Below are 20,000 nucleotides of genomic sequence, written 5' to 3' on the forward strand. Positions count from 1 at the left end.
TTTTTTTTTTTTTTTTTTTTTATATTTATAAAAATAAAATATAATACATTAAAAAAAAATTGATATTCATTAATTTTTTTTTTTTTATATTTAAAAAAAAATAATAAAAAATTTTTCAAAAAAAAAAAAAAAAAAAAAAAAAAAAAAAAAAAAAAAAAAAAAAAAAAAAAAAAAAAAAAAAAAAAAAAAAAAAAAAAAAAAAAAAAGTGTATTTTCAAGCTAGCATGTATTTATTTATATATATATATTATTATGTATATTTTTTTTTTTTTTTTTTTTTTTTTTTTTTTTTACATATTTATAAAAAATTAAAAATATATAAAAATTTTTAAATTATATATATAATGTTAAATAAATTAATTAATAAATAAAAAATATATTTATCTCATTTATAATATCTTTTTATTATATAATTTTTTTTATTTTATTTTTTTTTTCGCATAATTAATATATATATTTAAAATAAATTATATATTTATATAACATGTTCGTATTATTATATATATAATATATGTTATACTGATAAAATATTAATATACTAAACAATATAAATAAGTCATATATATTTTTGTGAATTATAATTTACTTCAGACAGTTGAAATGTTTTTTTTATGAAACACAATTATATAATTTTATATAAAGAATAATTTTTTTTTTTATAAGTATAAATTATAATAAATAAATAAATAAACAAATAAACATATAAATATAATATATATATATTTTATATATATGTGCTTAAGTGTATTTCATTCCAAATATATATTTTATATAATACTATAAGAGTAATAAATATAATTACACGCAAAATATATGAAACTACAAATTAAAATTTTTTTTTTTTTTTTTTTTCATAAAAATCAATATAATTTAATATAATTCAATTTAATATAATTCAATTTAATTTGATTCAATTCAATTTGATTCAATTTAATTTAATTTATTTTATATTTAATTTTTTTTTTTTTTTTTCTTTTTTAATACAAAATGTTGAGTGTTAACAAAGTTACTGCGTTATTATTTTTTTATATATTACTCATAAAAGGATATTATGGAAGGACCGAAAGTAAAAACATATTAAACACAGTAAAGAATGATGTAAAAAATGGGAATTATCAGAATATGATGAATTTTCCAGATATGGATAAAATTAAAGAATTAATAAATCAAAATAAAGTTGATGAAGCAAGAGAATTATTTAATGAAATGCAAAAACAATTTATGAAAGAAAAAATGGAAGCTAATAATAATATAAATAATAGAAAACCAGGAAAAAAAGTTATGGATAATAGTAGTTTATTTAGTAATTTAATTAATCCTAATGATCTTCAAGAAATGATTAAATTTTATATGTACTTACAAAATATATTAAATTCAAAAAATGAAACTTCCGAAAAAAAAATGGTTAAATCTTTCTTAAGAAAAACTATCCAAAAAATGAAAGATAATGAAAATAGTGAAGAAAAAAAATCTATTGAAGATATTATCAAAGATACAGAAGGACATAATGAAATGCTAGAAAAATTAGCAAATCTTATGAAAATTAATAAAGAAAAATTAAAAGATGAACAAGTCAAAAATAAATTAAATCAAATATTAATAGGTATGCTCAAATTCATAGATTATACTAATAATAGTGATATAACCAACTCCTTAATGGATGAAATTAAAATTGAACAAGTACAAGCAGAAGATGGAACAATCAAACCAAAAGTTCAAGTAAACATAAGTAATAGTAAAGCACACTTAGATATGTTACAAAAAGCTACCAATTTTATGGGTATTAATATAGATCAAGAAGAATTAAAAAAATTAACCGTTAATAATAAATGGTATGAAAGCTTTCTAAATAATATACTTAACAGTTCAGACGAACTCTAAATAAAATATACAAAAAAAAAAAAAAAATAAACAAAATTATATATACACACATATACATTTTTTATATGTATGTAATTCAAATTAAATTACATTTTATAATGAAACAATTTCAAATATTATCATATTAATACCTTTTATTAATTAAAATATCATTTTTTCATATTAATAAATAATATATATTGGATAACATTATAATCTTTTATATATACATATATATGTATATCATTATATGGAAGTGTAAAGTACATACAATCAATCCATTTTATCATTATTATAATAATTTCATAATAAAATGATAGTACATATATACGAATATATATATGTTTAATAGTTTTTAATTTTTTATATATATATATTAGTGTACATTAGTTTTTTTTTTTTTAAGGTTTTATTTTCTCATATGTATATGTAATATACATATTTTTTATATTTGAATTTTATATTGAAAATAATATGTTTCTTAATTTACCGCGATATGTATATATATATATATATATATATATAAGAGAAATATATTATCAATTTTCTTTTTAGTTACTACATTTTATAAAAAGTAGTGTTCAAATATATTTATACAATATTATAATTATAAATATTATTATTATTTTTTTTTAAGTAAATTATAAGACTATAATGCATATTATAACATATATGGGATATTTATATATTATATATATATATAATACATATATAAATTAATATATATATAATATATATTTATATATATAATTTTTTTTTTTTTTTTTTCATTACATTTGTGTTGATTTTATGTTTTTCTTTACTGTTATTTTGGTTTTACAACAATTTTGATCTTATAATTTCTAACTTTAAAAAGAAAAAAAAAAAAAAAAATATGATTAATTAAAATGTAATATGTATATTAATACAAAATTATTGATTCTCTTTTGGCAATTCAAAATATATATATATATATATATATATATAATAGTTACCTACATCGTAATACCTTGAAAAGATTAAATATATTATTATAATATAAATCACACGTAAAATTGACGTAATAATAAAAATATTACATTATATGTATATTTATTTATACTTTTATTTTTATTTGCGTAATATATTTTAAAATAAAACAATTGTGGTATAGTCTCTTATAAAAATCCATTTGTTTGTTATATTTTAATAAAATAAGTACATATTTCAAAATGATATTCATAAAAATTCACGCTTTATTTATATCTTCCCAAAAAAAAAAAAAAAATAAATAATAAATAAATAAATATATATATATATATATATATATATATACATATATTTTTTATTTATTTACTACAATATTATATATTTATTATACAACAATGGATGATGATAAAATCAAAAGCATTTATTTTAGTTTAAAGAACAAAAGTAAAAAAGAATGGGCAGAGTTAATGGAACAGTTGACAAAAGATCAAAAACGTAAATTGATCTTTTACATCAGAAAGAAGAACAAACATTCTTGTAAGTTGAAAAAGCATATGTATATATTAAAAAAAGAATCATGTGCTTATTAATACATAAATAATATAAATAAATAAATATATATATATATATATTTAACTTGATTCATTTCAAAGTATTAATCTCCTTTAAAATATGTATATATATATATATATATATATATTTCTTATCCCTTTGTAGTACATAAAATAAAAAATATTAAAACTGAGAAAAGTAATGAAAAAAGTAAGACAAAAAGTAATAGACCATACTATGATCATATCCTAATTGATTACACCAATGTAAGATATTTTTAAAAATACAATCAGCAAATTTAAATATATATATATATATATATATATATATATATATATAACATTAATATATTTAATGAATGGCTAGTTATTTGTTATTATATATATTTTTTTTTTTTTTCTCCTGACCAATTCAGGTAAATTATGATTTAAATTTAAAAAATTATATAGCTAGAATTTTGCGTCTTTACAAATTAGAAGATAATTTTGAATTTATTAAGGCGTTACATTTATATATGAATATTTTATGTTATATTATATTCAAGAAATTTTCTTACGAATATAAGAATCAACAGAAAAATAAAAATCTCTTGTTATTTTTAAAAAAGTTATTTCCATTCGAATTTCATAATTTTGAGAAAAAATACAATATGAGATGGGGAAATGATGCATCACCTTTATCACAAAATGTAGAAAATAAAAATATACCAAATGTAGAAGAAATAAATTCTATGGATGAAGTAGAAGGAAATATAAATGAAAGAAAAGAACAATCTGTTAATTTTAATAATATATGTAATGTACAAAATGAAGTATTTGTAGAAAATAAAAATGATCATAATAATACATCGAATATATATGGAGAACAAAATTGTGCGTATGATAAAAATGATTCTATATCGGAAAAGAATAAAACAAAAATTAACGAATTAGATCATAAAATAGATTGTGATAATACTGATGTTTATATAAAAACGGAAAAAGATAATGATGATTCATTTAATAGCGAACTGGATAATATAACAATTTTATCAGACTTAAATAAATATGTAAAAAAAGAATTACACAAAGAATTTTTTAAAAATAAAGATATAAAAACTATTATGCAAAATTTATTTGATAACAAAAGATATGGATATAGAATCAGATTTAGAAGTATTATATCCAAAAGTTTAAATGAAATTGAATATAAAAAATATTGTGATCAACGAGAAAAATTATTTAAATATAAAAGAAAAAATTTTCTTAGATGGATAGGTCAGTTTACAAGTATAGAATCTATTGATATGTATATAATCAATTTTTTTATATTTTTATTTTTGGATAGACTATATTTAATACTTGAAACTTATCTAAGATTAAACTATGTATATTCGAATACTAAAACGACCCAGGAATATGTTATAGATAACATTAAACAATTTCACAATTTTGATTTCATTCTAAATAAATTAACATCTAGCCATCCACATAACATATCATCAACAAATAAAACGAATAATGTTATATGTGAAAGTGACGAATTAGATAAAAATACGGGCATGTTAGATTCATTATTACACAATTTTGATGATATTTATAAAAACCTTACAAAGCCAAATATAAATAATTTCTATCTGTCTTTAGATTTAATATATAATACGGATGTATATTATTTTAAAATAACAAATAAAATAACCTTTGAGAAATTAGTAAAAATTGATATATCTTCATATATTAACGAAACAAATGTTTATAAAATTATTCAATTAGATAAAGATAAAAATACAGACCCTTGGAAAACATTAACTAATTTTGCATTGCTACAAAATAGGTAAATTTAAAATGTTTTGAAAAAAGTAATGTCAACATATTTATTGTATATGCGAATGGTAGTTAAAATATATATATATATATATATATATATATATATATATATATATATTTTTATTTATTTTCTCCTTAATAGAAAATTAAATTTGCCAAAATTTGATTGTTTCTCCATCTTTTTAATTGTACGATTTAAATATTATTTGGAAGAATTTAAAGAAAATTCAAACATTGATTATATATATAAAATTGTTAAAGAGGAATATGATAAGGTAGAAGAATATTTAAAAAGAGATCATTTTGATGAAGAGGATTTTGAATATAAACATCTGGTACCTATTTATCTTGACTTAAAAAAAGAACTTAAAAAGGTACACGCAATTTTTTTTTTTTTAATTTGATAAAATAAAAAAAAAGTGATACCAAAGAAATAAGCAAAAGCACATATATATATATTTATATTTATAATTATGTATGCATTTTATTTTTTTTGTTGTCTTTATAGGTTAATGAATATATAAAGTTTTATGGCAATTTAATATCATTTGTAAATTTCATTCAAAAATATGCTAACCCTTCTACGAATATGGTAAAAACTGAACAAAATGAGGAGCAGGAAATGTTTGATTTGTCATTCTTTTTGAGTTCCCATTTGAATGACAATGTAAAAAAAGAATAACATGGCATGTTCGTATTGCATATATATATATATAATATATATATATAATATATATGTATGTATTTTATTTTATTTTTTTGTGACAATTCATTTATATATTGTACATATAATTGTATATATATATTTCCCCATTTTTAATTTCAAAATAAAACTATTTTATTATATATTTTTACCTATTTTTTTTTTTTATTTTTTTTTATGTAAATTTTCAGTAACATTTTGTTTTCTTCATCTTTTATTTATTAAGAAAAAAGAATTTTTTACATTTGTAATTTTTTAAAAAACAAAAATTTTTAAAAAGAACAATTTATTCATTTTTGTTTTTTTTTTTTAAAACAACATAAAAAATATATATATTAAAAATATATATATGTTTATTTAAAATTAATAGTATTATATATGTACGTCTTATATTTTTATTTTATATCAGTGAATTAAAAATGATAATTAAAGTGAATAGGAGAAATATGAATAAATTACATAAAACAAAAAATAAATTATAAATACAAGAAAATTTTTTTTTTTTTTTAATTTTTATTTTTTTTTAGAAAATTTTATAAGTTTTCTATCTTCACAGATAGGAGTTTATTTTTCTATGCTGCAATCATCATCTATAAAAAAAAAAAAAAGAAAGGAAATTTTATAATCATTTTGTACTATGAAAAAAATAGAAAAATGTGTATTATATTTTTTTTTTTCTTATATACCTTTACTATTCATTTTGTTAAAATATTTATCTTTATAATACAAGATTTTTCTTTTTTTTATTTTAATTTTTTTTAACAAATTCCAAAATTTTTCCTCCTACAGAAAAAAAAAAAAATAAAAAAAATATAAAAAAATAGACAAAATAGACAAAATAAAAAAAAGAGATAATTATATTACACATTATTAACTAGTTGATAATATTTCATTTTATAAATATTATTTTGTCTGTACCTTAATGTACGAATTAAAAGCAAAGGAAGATAAATCTTTTATAATAATATCAACATTATCAGTTGGATGATATTTATTAAAATAGGTAAATATGCAAATAATGACCTACGATTGTTAAAAAAAAAAAAAAAATATGTCATAAATATGATAAGTAGGTATGCTTATATAATATATATATTATATATATATGTTTTATATTATTTTTTTTTCTTTTTGTTACCTCGTATATTATTTTTTCATTAAATGTATATATGTCAAACAATCTTATATAAATGTTAAACGGTAAACACCTAAAATACCAAAAAAAAAAAAAATTATATATATACATATATACATATATATATATATATATATATACATACATATATACATATTCATATATGTATATACTTACGTTAAAAAGATTGTATATATCCACTGAATAAATATATTATCTATATTATAATGTTTGATAATTTCTTTGTATACTTCTATATTTCTTTTCGTAAGAATCTGTTTAATTGTATAAATATAAATTTTTATTTCTTCTTTATTAAAACTATATAAATTATAAATATCTTTCCTCTCCTATAAATATAAAAGGAAAAATAAAAAAATAAAAATGAAAAATATATGTGATATGAAAAAAAAATATTAATGCATATACAATATGTGTGAAGGAAAACAAGTGATAATATATTTACCATAAAATTTGCAAAATGGACAAATGCCTTTTCTAAGTTAGTATATAATAAAAATACGAGGGCGATATATGACATGCCTTGAACATAACTAGAAAAAAAAAATAAATAAATAAAAATATAAATACATATATATATATATATATATGTATTTTTTTTTTTTAATTCTTTGCTTTGACTTACCCTAATTCTGGTTTAAAAAGGACATACATTTGCAAGAGTGTATTTAATTTTTTTTTCATATCCGATAAATTAACAGATGATAAAACATTATCAGTTTGAATATTATATTTTTCAAAATATTCTTTGTTTTTTGTTATTATATACATAGTTCTATCTAAATCTATTAATATTTGATAGAAGAATTTTTGTACTGAAAATTTCTGAAGTAAGTTTATGTTAGCATTAGAATTAGGCATATTATTCATTTTGTTATCACCCAAATGGTCATCTTTTTTATTATCAAAAGGGTTATCATTTTTATTATCAAAAGGGTCATCTTTTTTGTTATCACAAGGGTCATTTTTTTTATTATCAAAATGGTCATTTTTTTTATTATCAAAAGGGTCATTTTTTTTATTATCAAAAGGGTCATCTTTTTTATTATCAAAAGGGTCATCTTTTTTGTTATCAAAAGGGTCATTTTTGTTATTATCAAATGTGTTATCATTTTTATGATCAAACATATTTTTGGCTTCAGAAAAAATATTATCATTTTGTTCATAATATTTATCATGTTCATTTATATGAAATTTATTACTATCAAATGATATATTATCATCATTTGGTTTTTGTGCATCATCTTGATCATTTTCATTTGTTTCTTCTTTTATATTTAAACTATTATTTCTTAATACAATTAAGGATTTAAAATATCTGGAAACATGATTATGATATTGTCTATTATTAGTATATACATATGCTTGTATAAAATTGGTATTTTTTATTAATATTTGAACAAAATATTCAGTAAGATTTAATTTATTTTTAATACACATTTCCCAAAAATATCCTTTTATAGAATTAGGCATATAATTTGTTATCATTCTATTAATTAATAAATTTTTTTTTTTATCATTATTTACTAATGGTAATATTTCTTCATACCAAAATGTTAAACATGTAATTTCTTGTATTGTCATTGAATTATTACATGATTCATCTTCTACTTCAATATTATATAACATAGATTGTTCAAATTCATATTTCCTTGAATAATTATTTTCTTCTTTTTCATCATTAAAAAAATAAACATCATCATTATTGTCAATATTAATAATATTACTATTGTTATTATTGTTCCTATGATTATTACTATTATTACTATTATTATTATTATTATTATTATTACTATTATTGTTCCTATTATTGTTCATATTATTATTATTATCTGCGTATAGTGAATCCATATCCCTATCAGTCAATTCTGAAAAATCATTATTATCTATAGATGGTAATTTTATATATTTGTTATTTTTATTTTCCTCTTTTTCATATATTATATCCATATCATATTCAAACATATCTTCATCATCATTATATATTTTTTCACATTCTAAATAAGAACCTTTCTTGTCAAAATGTTCTTCAGAAACATTATGAATTTCTTCTTCTAGTTCTCTTTTTCCTTCATGATAATTTTTATTCACATCAAAATATGTTTGCTTCTTTCTATCAACCACATATCCTATATCTTCACCATCTTCCTCTTCTTCATATTCTTCTTTAAATGGTGTTTTGTGTTCCTTACTTTTCTTTTTCTTTTTATTAAAGAAATTTAAGAAATAATTATGATTCATCAATTTTTTATTACTCATTTTATTTTTTTCATTTAAATGATCTAGAAAAACTTCTTCTTTACTTTTAATTAAAATTTTTTGCATTTCAATAATCTTTTTTAAATTCTTAATCTCATTCTGTAAATTCTTATTTACATGTAATAACTCTACATATAATTCATGGTAAATAATATTATGACTGTATTCATATCCAGGTGCCTCTTCAACCTTATTTATTATATGTTCTTTATTTTTTTTCCCATTTTCTTCTTTATTCGAAATAAAGTTTTTTTTTTCTTCTTTATTCGAAATAAAGATTTTTTTTTCTTCTTTATTCGAAATAAAGTTTTTTTTTTCTTCTTTATTTGAAATAAAGTTTTTTTTTTCTTCTTTATTTGAAATAAAGTTTTTTTTTTCATCTTTATTTGAAATAAAGTTTTTTTTTTCATCTTTATTTGAAATAATATTTTTTTTTTCTTCCTTCTTTTCATCTTTTATATCTACTATAACCTTATCCACTTTAATATGCTCATCTGTTGGAATACATTCCTTTTTATAGGGGTTCTCATTATTTTCATAATACATATTATTATCATTGTTCTTTACATTTTTATTAATATGCCCATTATTAATTATATGATTTTTTTCATACCTCAAATATTCATCATTTATATCATTTATATCATTTTTATCATTTATATCCCATATATAATTATTATCATCATATATAATATTCATATCATTCCTTCCTGTTTCATTTGTATTAACAAAACCTTTCTTATGACTATTACTTGTATATTTTATATTATCATTTGTAGATATACTCTTTTTTATATCAAATATATTATTTCTTTTATTTTCATCATCAAAATTAATTTCTTCATTATTCATTCTAAAATCATTATTTTTTATCTTTTCCTTTTCTACATTTATTTTATGTGTATTCGAAATATTCATCTGCTTATCTATAACATAATAATCCTTTTCTTCTCTCATATTATCTCTTTTTTCTTTGTCTTTTAAACGATCATTTTCTTTTCTATCATGTTCTTTATCAATATTTTTAAAAATATTACTTGAAGAACTTCTACTTGTTCCTTTCTCTAGAATATTAGAATCATTTAAATTATTTTTTTCTTTCCCTTCAATATTTGATATATATATTTTTTTCTCTTCTCCACATATAATACTTTCATTATTTTTTATTATGTCATCATTTTCTTCCTCATCATATTCATAATTACAACTCCTTTTATTTAAATTTATATTTTTTTTTTCTGCATTATTAATTATAATATCTTTTCTATTATCTAATGTTATATCATCATTTGATGAATAAACCATCCTTTCAATAAAATAAAATAATAAAAATATAAATTACAAAAAATCAATATATATATATATATATATATATATATTATATAAAAGAAAAAAATAAAACAACAAAAAAAAAAAAAAATGAAATAAATAAAAAAAATATATAGAAAAAAAAAAAATCAAGAAAGAAATCAAGAAAAAAAAAAAAAAATAATAAAGGTAAAAAATAAAATAAAATAAAAAGAATTACATCATTTCTATTTGATAAAATTTGACGCACATTTTATAATAGTAATTAAAAAGATTCTATAACAAATTTATTAAAATATGTTTATATAAAAATATATGATGAATATATTTATATATATTTAAATAACATGAATGTGTATAAAATATATATATATATATAATAAAAAATATATAGAATTTGTGTATACATATATTTTATATGTTCGAATTTTTTATAATAATATTTTTATATTTCAATAAAAGTTTTATAGCAAATTATATATATATATGTATCATATAAAATAATAAGACTTTATATACATATATTATAATATATATATATATATAATATATATATGTATATATTATACATCAAATAAAATAATATTACAAATTCTTTCAGTAGATATAAAAGAAAAAAATATTTAAAAATAAGAGAGAAAAAAAAAAAAAAAAAAAAAAAATAAAGATAAAGATAAAATAAGAAATGAAAAAATAATTAAAAAAAATAAAATAAACAAAAAAATAGTATATTAAATGAATACTTGTTAAAATAATTAAATTGCATACAAATATATATAAGCCAGTATTCATTTTTATTTTTTATTTTGTTATTTTTTAATTTTTTTTTTTTTTTATGAATCAATTTTAAGTTTAATATAAAAATGTTATAATATGAAAATATGTATTTTTAAATAAATAGATACATACATATATATATATATATATATATATATATATATACATACATACATATATAATACATCATTTATAATATCAGATATTTTTTATGTGTTCCCATTTACATACTTTTGTATGTTATTTTTATGATTCCTATAATTTTGAATAATTACAAATGATATTATCAAATGAAAAAATTCCCCAAGTAACTGATAAGTGGGGTGATATGTATTATTACTTTTATATATTTTATAAAAATCAGTGTATATATAGTATTGATTTAAAACATAATAATAATCAGGAAAGAAAAAAAAAATCAAATAAAAACGAGACAGAAAAATTACTACTAGGTTCAATTTATGCCATCAATTACTTATGTTCTAATATACAACCAAATAAAAAATTGAAAAATCTATATAAATCTATATCAAATTCAAATCCTAAACTTATTAATACTAGTGCAAATATTCAAAGCCAAAATAATATAAACGCACAGGAAAATATACACGTTGGAAATTTTAATTGTTTTAATACTCCATTTTATAAATTACACTACGTAGAAACATTAACAGGTATAAGATAAATAAATAAATAAATAAATAAATATATATATATATATATATATATATATATGTCTATATATATTTTTCACTTTTTAGCTTATAAATTTGTTTTAATTACACATAAAAACATTCCAAATTTATCAAATTTTCTTAAAGACATTTATAAAACTTTATTTATCGATCTTATCATTTTAAATCCAGTTTATAAGGTATACTTCGCTTTCCAAATATTTTCCCTTCACATATATATAATGTAGATACAATATATATTTTTATATGTATCTTCTTTTTATAGATAGGAGATGAAATAAAAGATAAAATGTTTGATGAGAAAATATTAGAAAAAATCAAAAGATTATACGTCGGGTAAGATTAAGGTGTATAATTTAATTTTTTTTATTTTTTTATACATATTTTAATATATGTCCATGTTTTCCTTTTTTTAACTATATATAAATATATATATATATATATGTATGTATGTATGTATTTTTTTTTTTTTTTTTTTTTTTTTTTTTTTTTTTCAATCCGATACAAACTAAGAGTTATATAATTAATAAGTAAATATATACATGTAGCACTTATTTATATATTCACATATATGTTATCTCATAATGGCTATAGATGCTGAAAGTTTTTATGGAAAAAGAAAAAAGTGCAAAAGCACCTTTGAAGAAAATATTGAGAAATATAAATTGTTAAGAAAAATTAAGACACATGATGAAGGATGTGATAGAAAAAATATAAAGAAAAGATATTTTTATAAACAACATGATGTTCTTTCATATTATGATGATTTGATCAATGATAAAAATATAAGTGGATATACAGATATAATTATATACACAGAAGAAATGGAAAATGGAAAAAGATGTTTCATTTTAGAATCATTTTTTTCCTTCTTAAAATATTATTGTTTTTATGCTATGTCATTAAATGAAATATATTTTATTAACAATGAAAATATAAATAAAGAAAAAATAATAATAAATGAGCAAATACAACATGACATAGACAATAAAAATTCAATTAGAGAAAATCCTGATATGCATTTATATGAGCTTATTGTAAGTAATGAAAAACGATGGTTATATTTCGATATAGAATATGATATAATAAATAATTATGAAAATAAAGAAACTATATTGTTTATTTTTCTTATCGAGTTTTGTTTATATATATATTCTAATTTTAATATAAAAATATGTTTAAATGATATTTTAATTTTAGATAGTTCAACAAGTAAAAAGGTTTCTTTTCATATAATCATAAAAAATATACACACACTTAATAATGATTATTATGAATATTTAATAGATTATTGTAATTTTTATATATCACAAAATGAAAGGGAAAAAAAATCAGAAAACACATTTTATCATAAATATAAAAAAAAACAATACAAAAGAAATCATAATAAACAATATGAAGAAAATGAACCATATGAAAAAAATTATTTACTTTTTGATGATGAAAATTGTATAAAAAACTTTGTTGATTTATTTCTATATCATATATCTGATCAAATAAAATACTGTGAAAATTCTTTTCTTGTTAATAATACAACGATTTATATAGAATATGAAGAATTAGTAGAATTGAATAATAATATAAATTCTGTGGTCACAAATGAAATATATAATAATAATAAGGAAAGAGAAAAATGTTATGAAGAAAAAGAAAATAATTATAATTGTGATGAAAATGATAATTGTGATGCAAATGATAATTGTGATGAAAATAATAATTGTGATGAAAATAATAATTGTGATGAAAATAATAATTGTGATGAAAATGATAATTGTGATAAAGATAATAATTGTGATGAAAATAATAATTGTGATGAAAATGATAATTGTGATGAAAATGATAATTGTGATAAAATTTATAATTGTGATGAAAATAATTATTGTGATAAAATTTATAATTATGATGATGATTTACAAAAAATTATAAACGATTTTAGTGAAGTCACAGACATTCATCATATCAAGAACAATTTCATGACAATGCCTTTTAATAAAAATATGAATATAAATAATTATGAACAAAAAAAAACAATAGAATATTTTGATTTGTATAAGAAATCGCTTGATGATATTATTACACATTATATAAATTATTTGCAGAAATTAAAAGAAGGAGAAAAAACATATTGTAATTATATTGTACTTTTATATCAAATTAAAAGAGAAGATAGTACTGATCAAAATTTGATTAATGATATGAATATTTTTAAAATAAAAAAAAAAAATGTTCTTAATATTAATGATCATATATTAAATGATTGTGATAATACAAATAATAATTATGAAGAAACTAATTCATTACTTATAAATGAGAACAAAAATAATATAATTGAAAATGATAAATATATGGAAGAGCTCATAGTTCTTTTTGAAAATACACCTTATAATTATCAACACAGTGAAAATAAAAAAAAAATTAATAAAAAAATTGAGACTTTAAAATGTATTATTGATAGTTCAGTCTATAGTAAAAATCGGAACTTCCGATTAATTTTTTCAAGTAAGAAAAACAAAAAAAATAAATTATTATTAAGTAAAAAAAATGTGAAGAAATATCAAAAAACAGATATTAATGATATTATACTCAAAAGTTTAGTTACCTTTTATTTTAAAAGTGATATAAATTATAAGATAAATGAAAGTACCTTTTGTAATCAAAATTTGTTAAATAATACAATGAATTGTTATATTAAAAATTTATATGAAAATAAAACAATCAATAGTGATATTATTGATATGAATGACATAAATGATATAAATAATAATATACATAATATTAATATTGATAATATAAAAAATACTCATTTTAAGTTCAATAATATCAATTCTTCAAATAATTCATGTAAATTATTAAAACATAAAAATGTATTCATGACTAAAAATAATACCTTTCATAAAAATACAATACACAATCAAGAACATTTTCATAATATTTTAAAAATACTCTTTTTCTGGAATTTCGAGTTATATAAAAACTTTAAAAAAAATAAAATATATCTCAATTCTTTTCAAAATGAAATTAAAAAAGATTATTTTTATAAAATCGTTTTAATATATAATAAGATTGCATTTCAAAATTATTTAAAGGAGGATAATCCTAATATGAAAAATTATAATGATTCGAATAAACATATTTTTGAAGAAAACTTATCTTTAGAATATTCAAAGAAAATATGTCAACTTTCAAATATTTCTGAAAAGCAAAATGAAAACATAGATAAAAATAACGAACAAAATCAAAATGAAAATCAAAACATAAAAGAAAAGAATGATAAAAATGAACTAACAAATAATACAAATTACGATTTCAAAATAGAAGACAAAAATTATATTAATATAAATAATAATATACATTTAAAAGGTTCAAATAAATATAATATTATATGTACAAAAAAAAAAAAAAAAAACATATATGAATATGATCTTGATAGTTACAATAATTTATTTCTAAAAAATGAAAATTTCTATATAGATCTTTTAAATGAATATAAAAGTGTTTTTTCTAAAGAAATTCGTCAAGATGATTTATCTCTTTTAATCAAATATTTCGTACATTCATTTACATCAAATGATGAAGAATATATTATTAGTTTGAAAGATAATAAATTCTGTAAAAATAAAAATAGGTCACACAAATCAAATCATATATATATTATTTATAATTATAAGAAAAAGCTCTTTGTTCAAAAATGTTTTGATCATGAGTGTGCGCACTATATATCACAAATATATTATTTATGAAAACTTCAACTCATTATCTCTAAGCCTACACATTAAAAAAAATAAAATAAAATAACAAAAAAAAATAAATATACATATATATATATAGATATATGTGTTTGTGTGCGTGTTCTTGTTTATTTTATTTTATTTTATTTTTTGATTTTTATGTTTTAATGTTATATGCACATATTAACAATATGACAAATTAAAAAGTATTGAAATTTTTTTATAAATATATATAATTATAGGTCATATTAAAAATTTCAAAAAAAAAATACTATTCAAAATTATTAATCTACCATTTTTGACAGAACAAAAAAAAAAAAAAAAATTTCAAATTAAAAATAAAAAATTAACATATATTTTTTTTTTTAATTTTGATTTATAATATTTATTTAGATAATATATTATAATTATCCTTCAACAAATTAGAAAGCTCCTTTTCATATTTCGATGCAATCATTTTATTATCCACATGAAAAAGCAAAATATAGAATTTAGTCCAATCATATTTATAATTTAATAGATTATTTTTCTTTGGATTTTTTAAAAGATTTTTATTATTTAATAAATTTCTTGTATGACATTTTATTCTTTCTGATATATTATCACTTATACCTATATAAAAATATGGATCATTTTCATTTTTTGAAAAAATACATAAAATATAAACAATACTTTTATTTTTATAATAAATAGGTACTTCTTCATTCATTCCTATTTTTATAACCTTCTTATTTGATACTTCTTCAATTTTTTTAATTATAACATTTAGTTTATTATCGTAAATTATTGAGTTATCATATTGTTCTAGTTTATTATTATTTAGATTTTCATTATATATTCTTGTTTTATCATAATTATTTAAAAATTCTTGTATATTATTATTAGAATTTATTATATTATTTAATTCTTTATCTTTTATGAAATCCATATCATAATTATTATCATACTTTTGATTTTCTGATATGTAATTCTTTTGATTATTTGAAATATAACTGTTATTATAATTATTTTCCATATTACTAGGTGTATTATATTGTATTTCATGATTATCACTCTTTTGTTTTATTATATCATTTATATATTGATCAAAAAAGTCATTAAGACACTTCCCATCTTTTCTATATTGAATATATTCTAAAAATTTTGTATACAAAGTATTACTTAAATTATGAATAAACTTATATTTTTTTTCATATTCATTTAATAAATTTAAAACATGTGGATCGATATTTGTATATCTACATGTTTCTAAAGCTTCACTGTTTTTACAAATACCGTCTTCTAATTTACCAACTATTTTATTATCTTGTTCTTTCAAATAGTTAATATCTTTATTAATTCTTTTAAAAACGATATTTTCGCTCTGGCATATTTTGTTTAATAAATCGTAATTATGAGTAATTATAATTCCGCAATAATTTTTAAGGTAATCCGAGACTGCGCTTATAATAACTAAATAAAAAATTTGGAAAAAAAAAAAAAAAAAAAGAAAAAAATGAAAAAAAATATTCGTAAATAATAATAAATTATAAATATATATATATATAAATATATATATATATATATATATATTTATGTTTATATTTATTTGATGTTCTTTTTACTTGCATTATCAACAGGCGTGGTTGCTATACATGGTTCATCGAGGACAATAAAAATTTCTTTTTCTCTTGTTGGTCTTTTATCTATAGAATAATTTTCTTTTATTTCTTCAATAATTGAATTAATGTAATAAGCTTGTTCTCTAAATAAAGACATATTTTCAATTTGCTCTTGATAATTTACATTTTTCAAACTATAAAATTCTCGAAACTTTCCTATAATACTTTTTTCATCACAAGGTGCATACATACCTAAAAAGAAAAATAAAAATAAAAATAAAAAAATATATATATATATTAATATTTATATATATTTATATTTATATATATTTATTTATATATATTTTTTTTTTTTTTTTTTTTTTTTATTATACCCAAATTCGACAAAAATAATATACTCAAAATGGTAAAAGACAATGTAGTTTTTCCACTCATATTTTTTCCAGTCAGTAAAATAAAATTTTTCTTTTTCAAAAAGAAATCATATTTAATTAAATTATGTTTTATTACATTATATGGTTTGGCTCCCATTATATATGTTATTGAATCGTTAACATAATTTTTTTCTTTATACATTTTTTTTATTTCTTCTACTGAATCTTTGTCTACGTTTTCTAAAATTCTCTCTTCATCACATAGAGATAATTTTACAAATTCTTTGGTATTTTTTTGATCATTTATAAAATTATTCGACGTTTCATTTGTATTAACATTCTTTGTTAATGTATCCTCTTTTATTTCGTCTTTGTCGTCATAGACTTTTTTTTGTATATAACCCAACTTATCGTCGATATTGTTGAAGCTCACATTTTCATATGACAAATGAAGGTGTTTACATATTGGCAGGGACCACCCTTTCTTGAGACTATTAACGGTATGGTTATAAAGAGCCTACAAAGAAATATAACATACAACATAAAACATAAAACATATATATATATATATATATATATATATATATATATATAACTATTTATTTCTTTGTTTATATATTATCACATATTTATACCTGAATTATTTGCAAGAAGTTAGACACAAATGAAAGTATATGAACTGAAGAAGACAATTGTATATTTATATTGTGAATAATTTCATTTATTTTTTTTTTCTTTTTATATATTGAGAATAAATAGATTTTAATTTTATTCTGTACATCTTGAGTTACATATACATTTTTCATAACATCTGATTTTTTATTTAATGGATGAAAAAACTCTAAAATTTGTTCAGTTTTTTTTTTTTTATTTATATTTTTTTTTATACCTATAATATCATTAGCATTATCAATTTTTATCATTTTGTTTAATAAATTAATATCCTTATCTCCATTTTTTGTTTTATCATATTCTGAATAATTTGATATAATTGTATTTAATAAATCTGTTCTTGAATTTTCTAATTCTTTATTTTCTTCAATTAGAAGATTTTCATTAATTATATTATATACATCCATTTCATGATATATGACAAAATCATTAAATGCTTGAATATCTGATTGATAAGAGAATTTCGAACATAACCCTAAATCCAAATTATCTTTCATTATTTTTTGAATATTCATTAAAAGCTTATAAAATTTAATTATATGTAATTTAAAAGAATTTTGATGATTTAATACTTTAAATATTGATACTAAAAGTGAGAAATCATAATTTCTAATACAATTTAATACTGCATCTATATTTACTAATATCTTTTTTAAAATGTGATGATCAGCTTTTAAATTTGATAAAAGAGATATAATAATATTATTCTTAAATGGTTTTATATTAGGTATAATTAAATCTTTCATATTGTTTTTTATATATTCATTTATATATCTTATATGTTTTGTAACTTCAAAAGGTGGATAAAAAAGAAAAATATTCTTAAAAAATTCTAATGATTCTGATATATTTATACTATTTGAATTATTATTATTTATATCAATAATATTATAAAATAAAAAATTATTTTTATTTTCATAATGATTATTCTGTTTATATATACCCATATTATAGCTCGTAAATATATTCAAAGGTGTGCAATAAGATGAAAATGAATATTCAAAATTATTATCTATAATGTTTTTATTTTTAATCTTATCAATATTATTATCTTCCTCATTTTTATTTATTTCTACATCGATATTTTCCTCTACATCATTATTATTATTATTATTATTATTAATGATATCATTTTCATTATCATCAATATTATGATTTACATTATTTATACGTCTATGGTTAATTTTATTATTCTCCTTATAATTCATATAATTACTAATTTGTTGCTCTGTCGATTTTTCCTCCTTCTTACAATCTGCTGATTCAATTTTGAAGACATTTTTATTCTTTATTAATCTGAATAAGCCCTTTACATGTATTTGTTTTTTTAACTTGTCTAATATAAACATATGAAAATAAAAACTTGACTTGAAATTATTAAATAAATAATAATTTTCTATTTTGAATAATTCAGTGATTTTTTTTGTAAATGATGTATTGGTATGTTGATGTATATATACCTTTAAAAAATTCGTATTTTTTAAATATACATTTAAAACATCAAAGGTTATATTATCATATATAGATATAGTTTTTAAGCTTAAATTAATTTTACTTAATGA

General features: G+C 17.4%; 6 protein-coding genes across 6 annotated transcripts in view; 4 read left to right on the top strand and 2 right to left on the bottom strand.

Moving 5' to 3' along the window:
* Positions 1-987: 987 nt before the first annotated feature.
* PGSY75_1404900 (hypothetical protein) lies at positions 988-1,881 on the top strand (the record flags this gene model as incomplete). Its single annotated transcript, XM_018787755.1, has 1 exon — positions 988-1,881. One exon carries the CDS (start codon positions 988-990, stop codon positions 1,879-1,881), a length of 894 nt encoding a protein of 297 aa, XP_018639127.1.
* Positions 1,882-3,203: 1,322 nt separating this feature from the next.
* On the top strand, positions 3,204-5,847 carry PGSY75_1405000 (hypothetical protein; the record flags this gene model as incomplete). Its single annotated transcript, XM_018787756.1, has 5 exons — positions 3,204-3,345; positions 3,526-3,626; positions 3,776-5,172; positions 5,308-5,539; positions 5,674-5,847. The coding sequence occupies 5 exons, from the start codon at positions 3,204-3,206 to the stop codon at positions 5,845-5,847; spliced, it is 2,046 nt and encodes a 681-aa protein (XP_018639128.1).
* A 585-nt stretch (positions 5,848-6,432) lies between these two features.
* PGSY75_1405100 (putative GTPase-activating protein) lies at positions 6,433-10,588 on the bottom strand (the record flags this gene model as incomplete). Its single annotated transcript, XM_018787757.1, has 7 exons — positions 6,433-6,458; positions 6,555-6,651; positions 6,787-6,891; positions 7,007-7,076; positions 7,181-7,353; positions 7,470-7,557; positions 7,650-10,588. 7 exons carry the CDS (start codon positions 10,586-10,588, stop codon positions 6,433-6,435), a joined length of 3,498 nt encoding a protein of 1,165 aa, XP_018639129.1.
* Positions 10,589-11,645: 1,057 nt separating this feature from the next.
* Positions 11,646-12,403, top strand: PGSY75_1405200 (putative trafficking protein particle complex subunit 1; the record flags this gene model as incomplete). Its single annotated transcript, XM_018787758.1, has 3 exons — positions 11,646-12,042; positions 12,130-12,242; positions 12,329-12,403. 3 exons carry the CDS (start codon positions 11,646-11,648, stop codon positions 12,401-12,403), a joined length of 585 nt encoding a protein of 194 aa, XP_018639130.1.
* Positions 12,404-12,647: 244 nt separating this feature from the next.
* On the top strand, positions 12,648-15,803 carry PGSY75_1405300 (hypothetical protein; the record flags this gene model as incomplete). The annotated part of the gene is made up of 1 exon (XM_018787759.1): positions 12,648-15,803. One exon carries the CDS (start codon positions 12,648-12,650, stop codon positions 15,801-15,803), a length of 3,156 nt encoding a protein of 1,051 aa, XP_018639131.1.
* Positions 15,804-16,176: 373 nt separating this feature from the next.
* Positions 16,177-20,000, bottom strand: part of PGSY75_1405400 (putative DNA mismatch repair protein) — a gene marked incomplete at both ends in the record, with an annotated part of 5,021 nt that continues 1,197 nt past the window's right edge. Inside the window, 4 exons of the mRNA XM_018787760.1 lie at positions 16,177-17,243; positions 17,396-17,644; positions 17,767-18,283; positions 18,402-20,000. The exon at positions 18,402-20,000 is cut by the window's right edge and continues 1,197 nt beyond it. Of these exons, the coding sequence (XP_018639132.1) occupies positions 16,177-17,243; positions 17,396-17,644; positions 17,767-18,283; positions 18,402-20,000 (3,432 nt within the window). The remainder of the gene's footprint in view (positions 17,244-17,395; positions 17,645-17,766; positions 18,284-18,401) is intronic.

The sequence above is a fragment of the Plasmodium gaboni genome, chromosome 14 (genome assembly GCF_001602025.1).
Source record: "Plasmodium gaboni strain SY75 chromosome 14, whole genome shotgun sequence".
In the NCBI taxonomy this organism is placed as follows: domain Eukaryota; phylum Apicomplexa; class Aconoidasida; order Haemosporida; family Plasmodiidae; genus Plasmodium; species Plasmodium gaboni.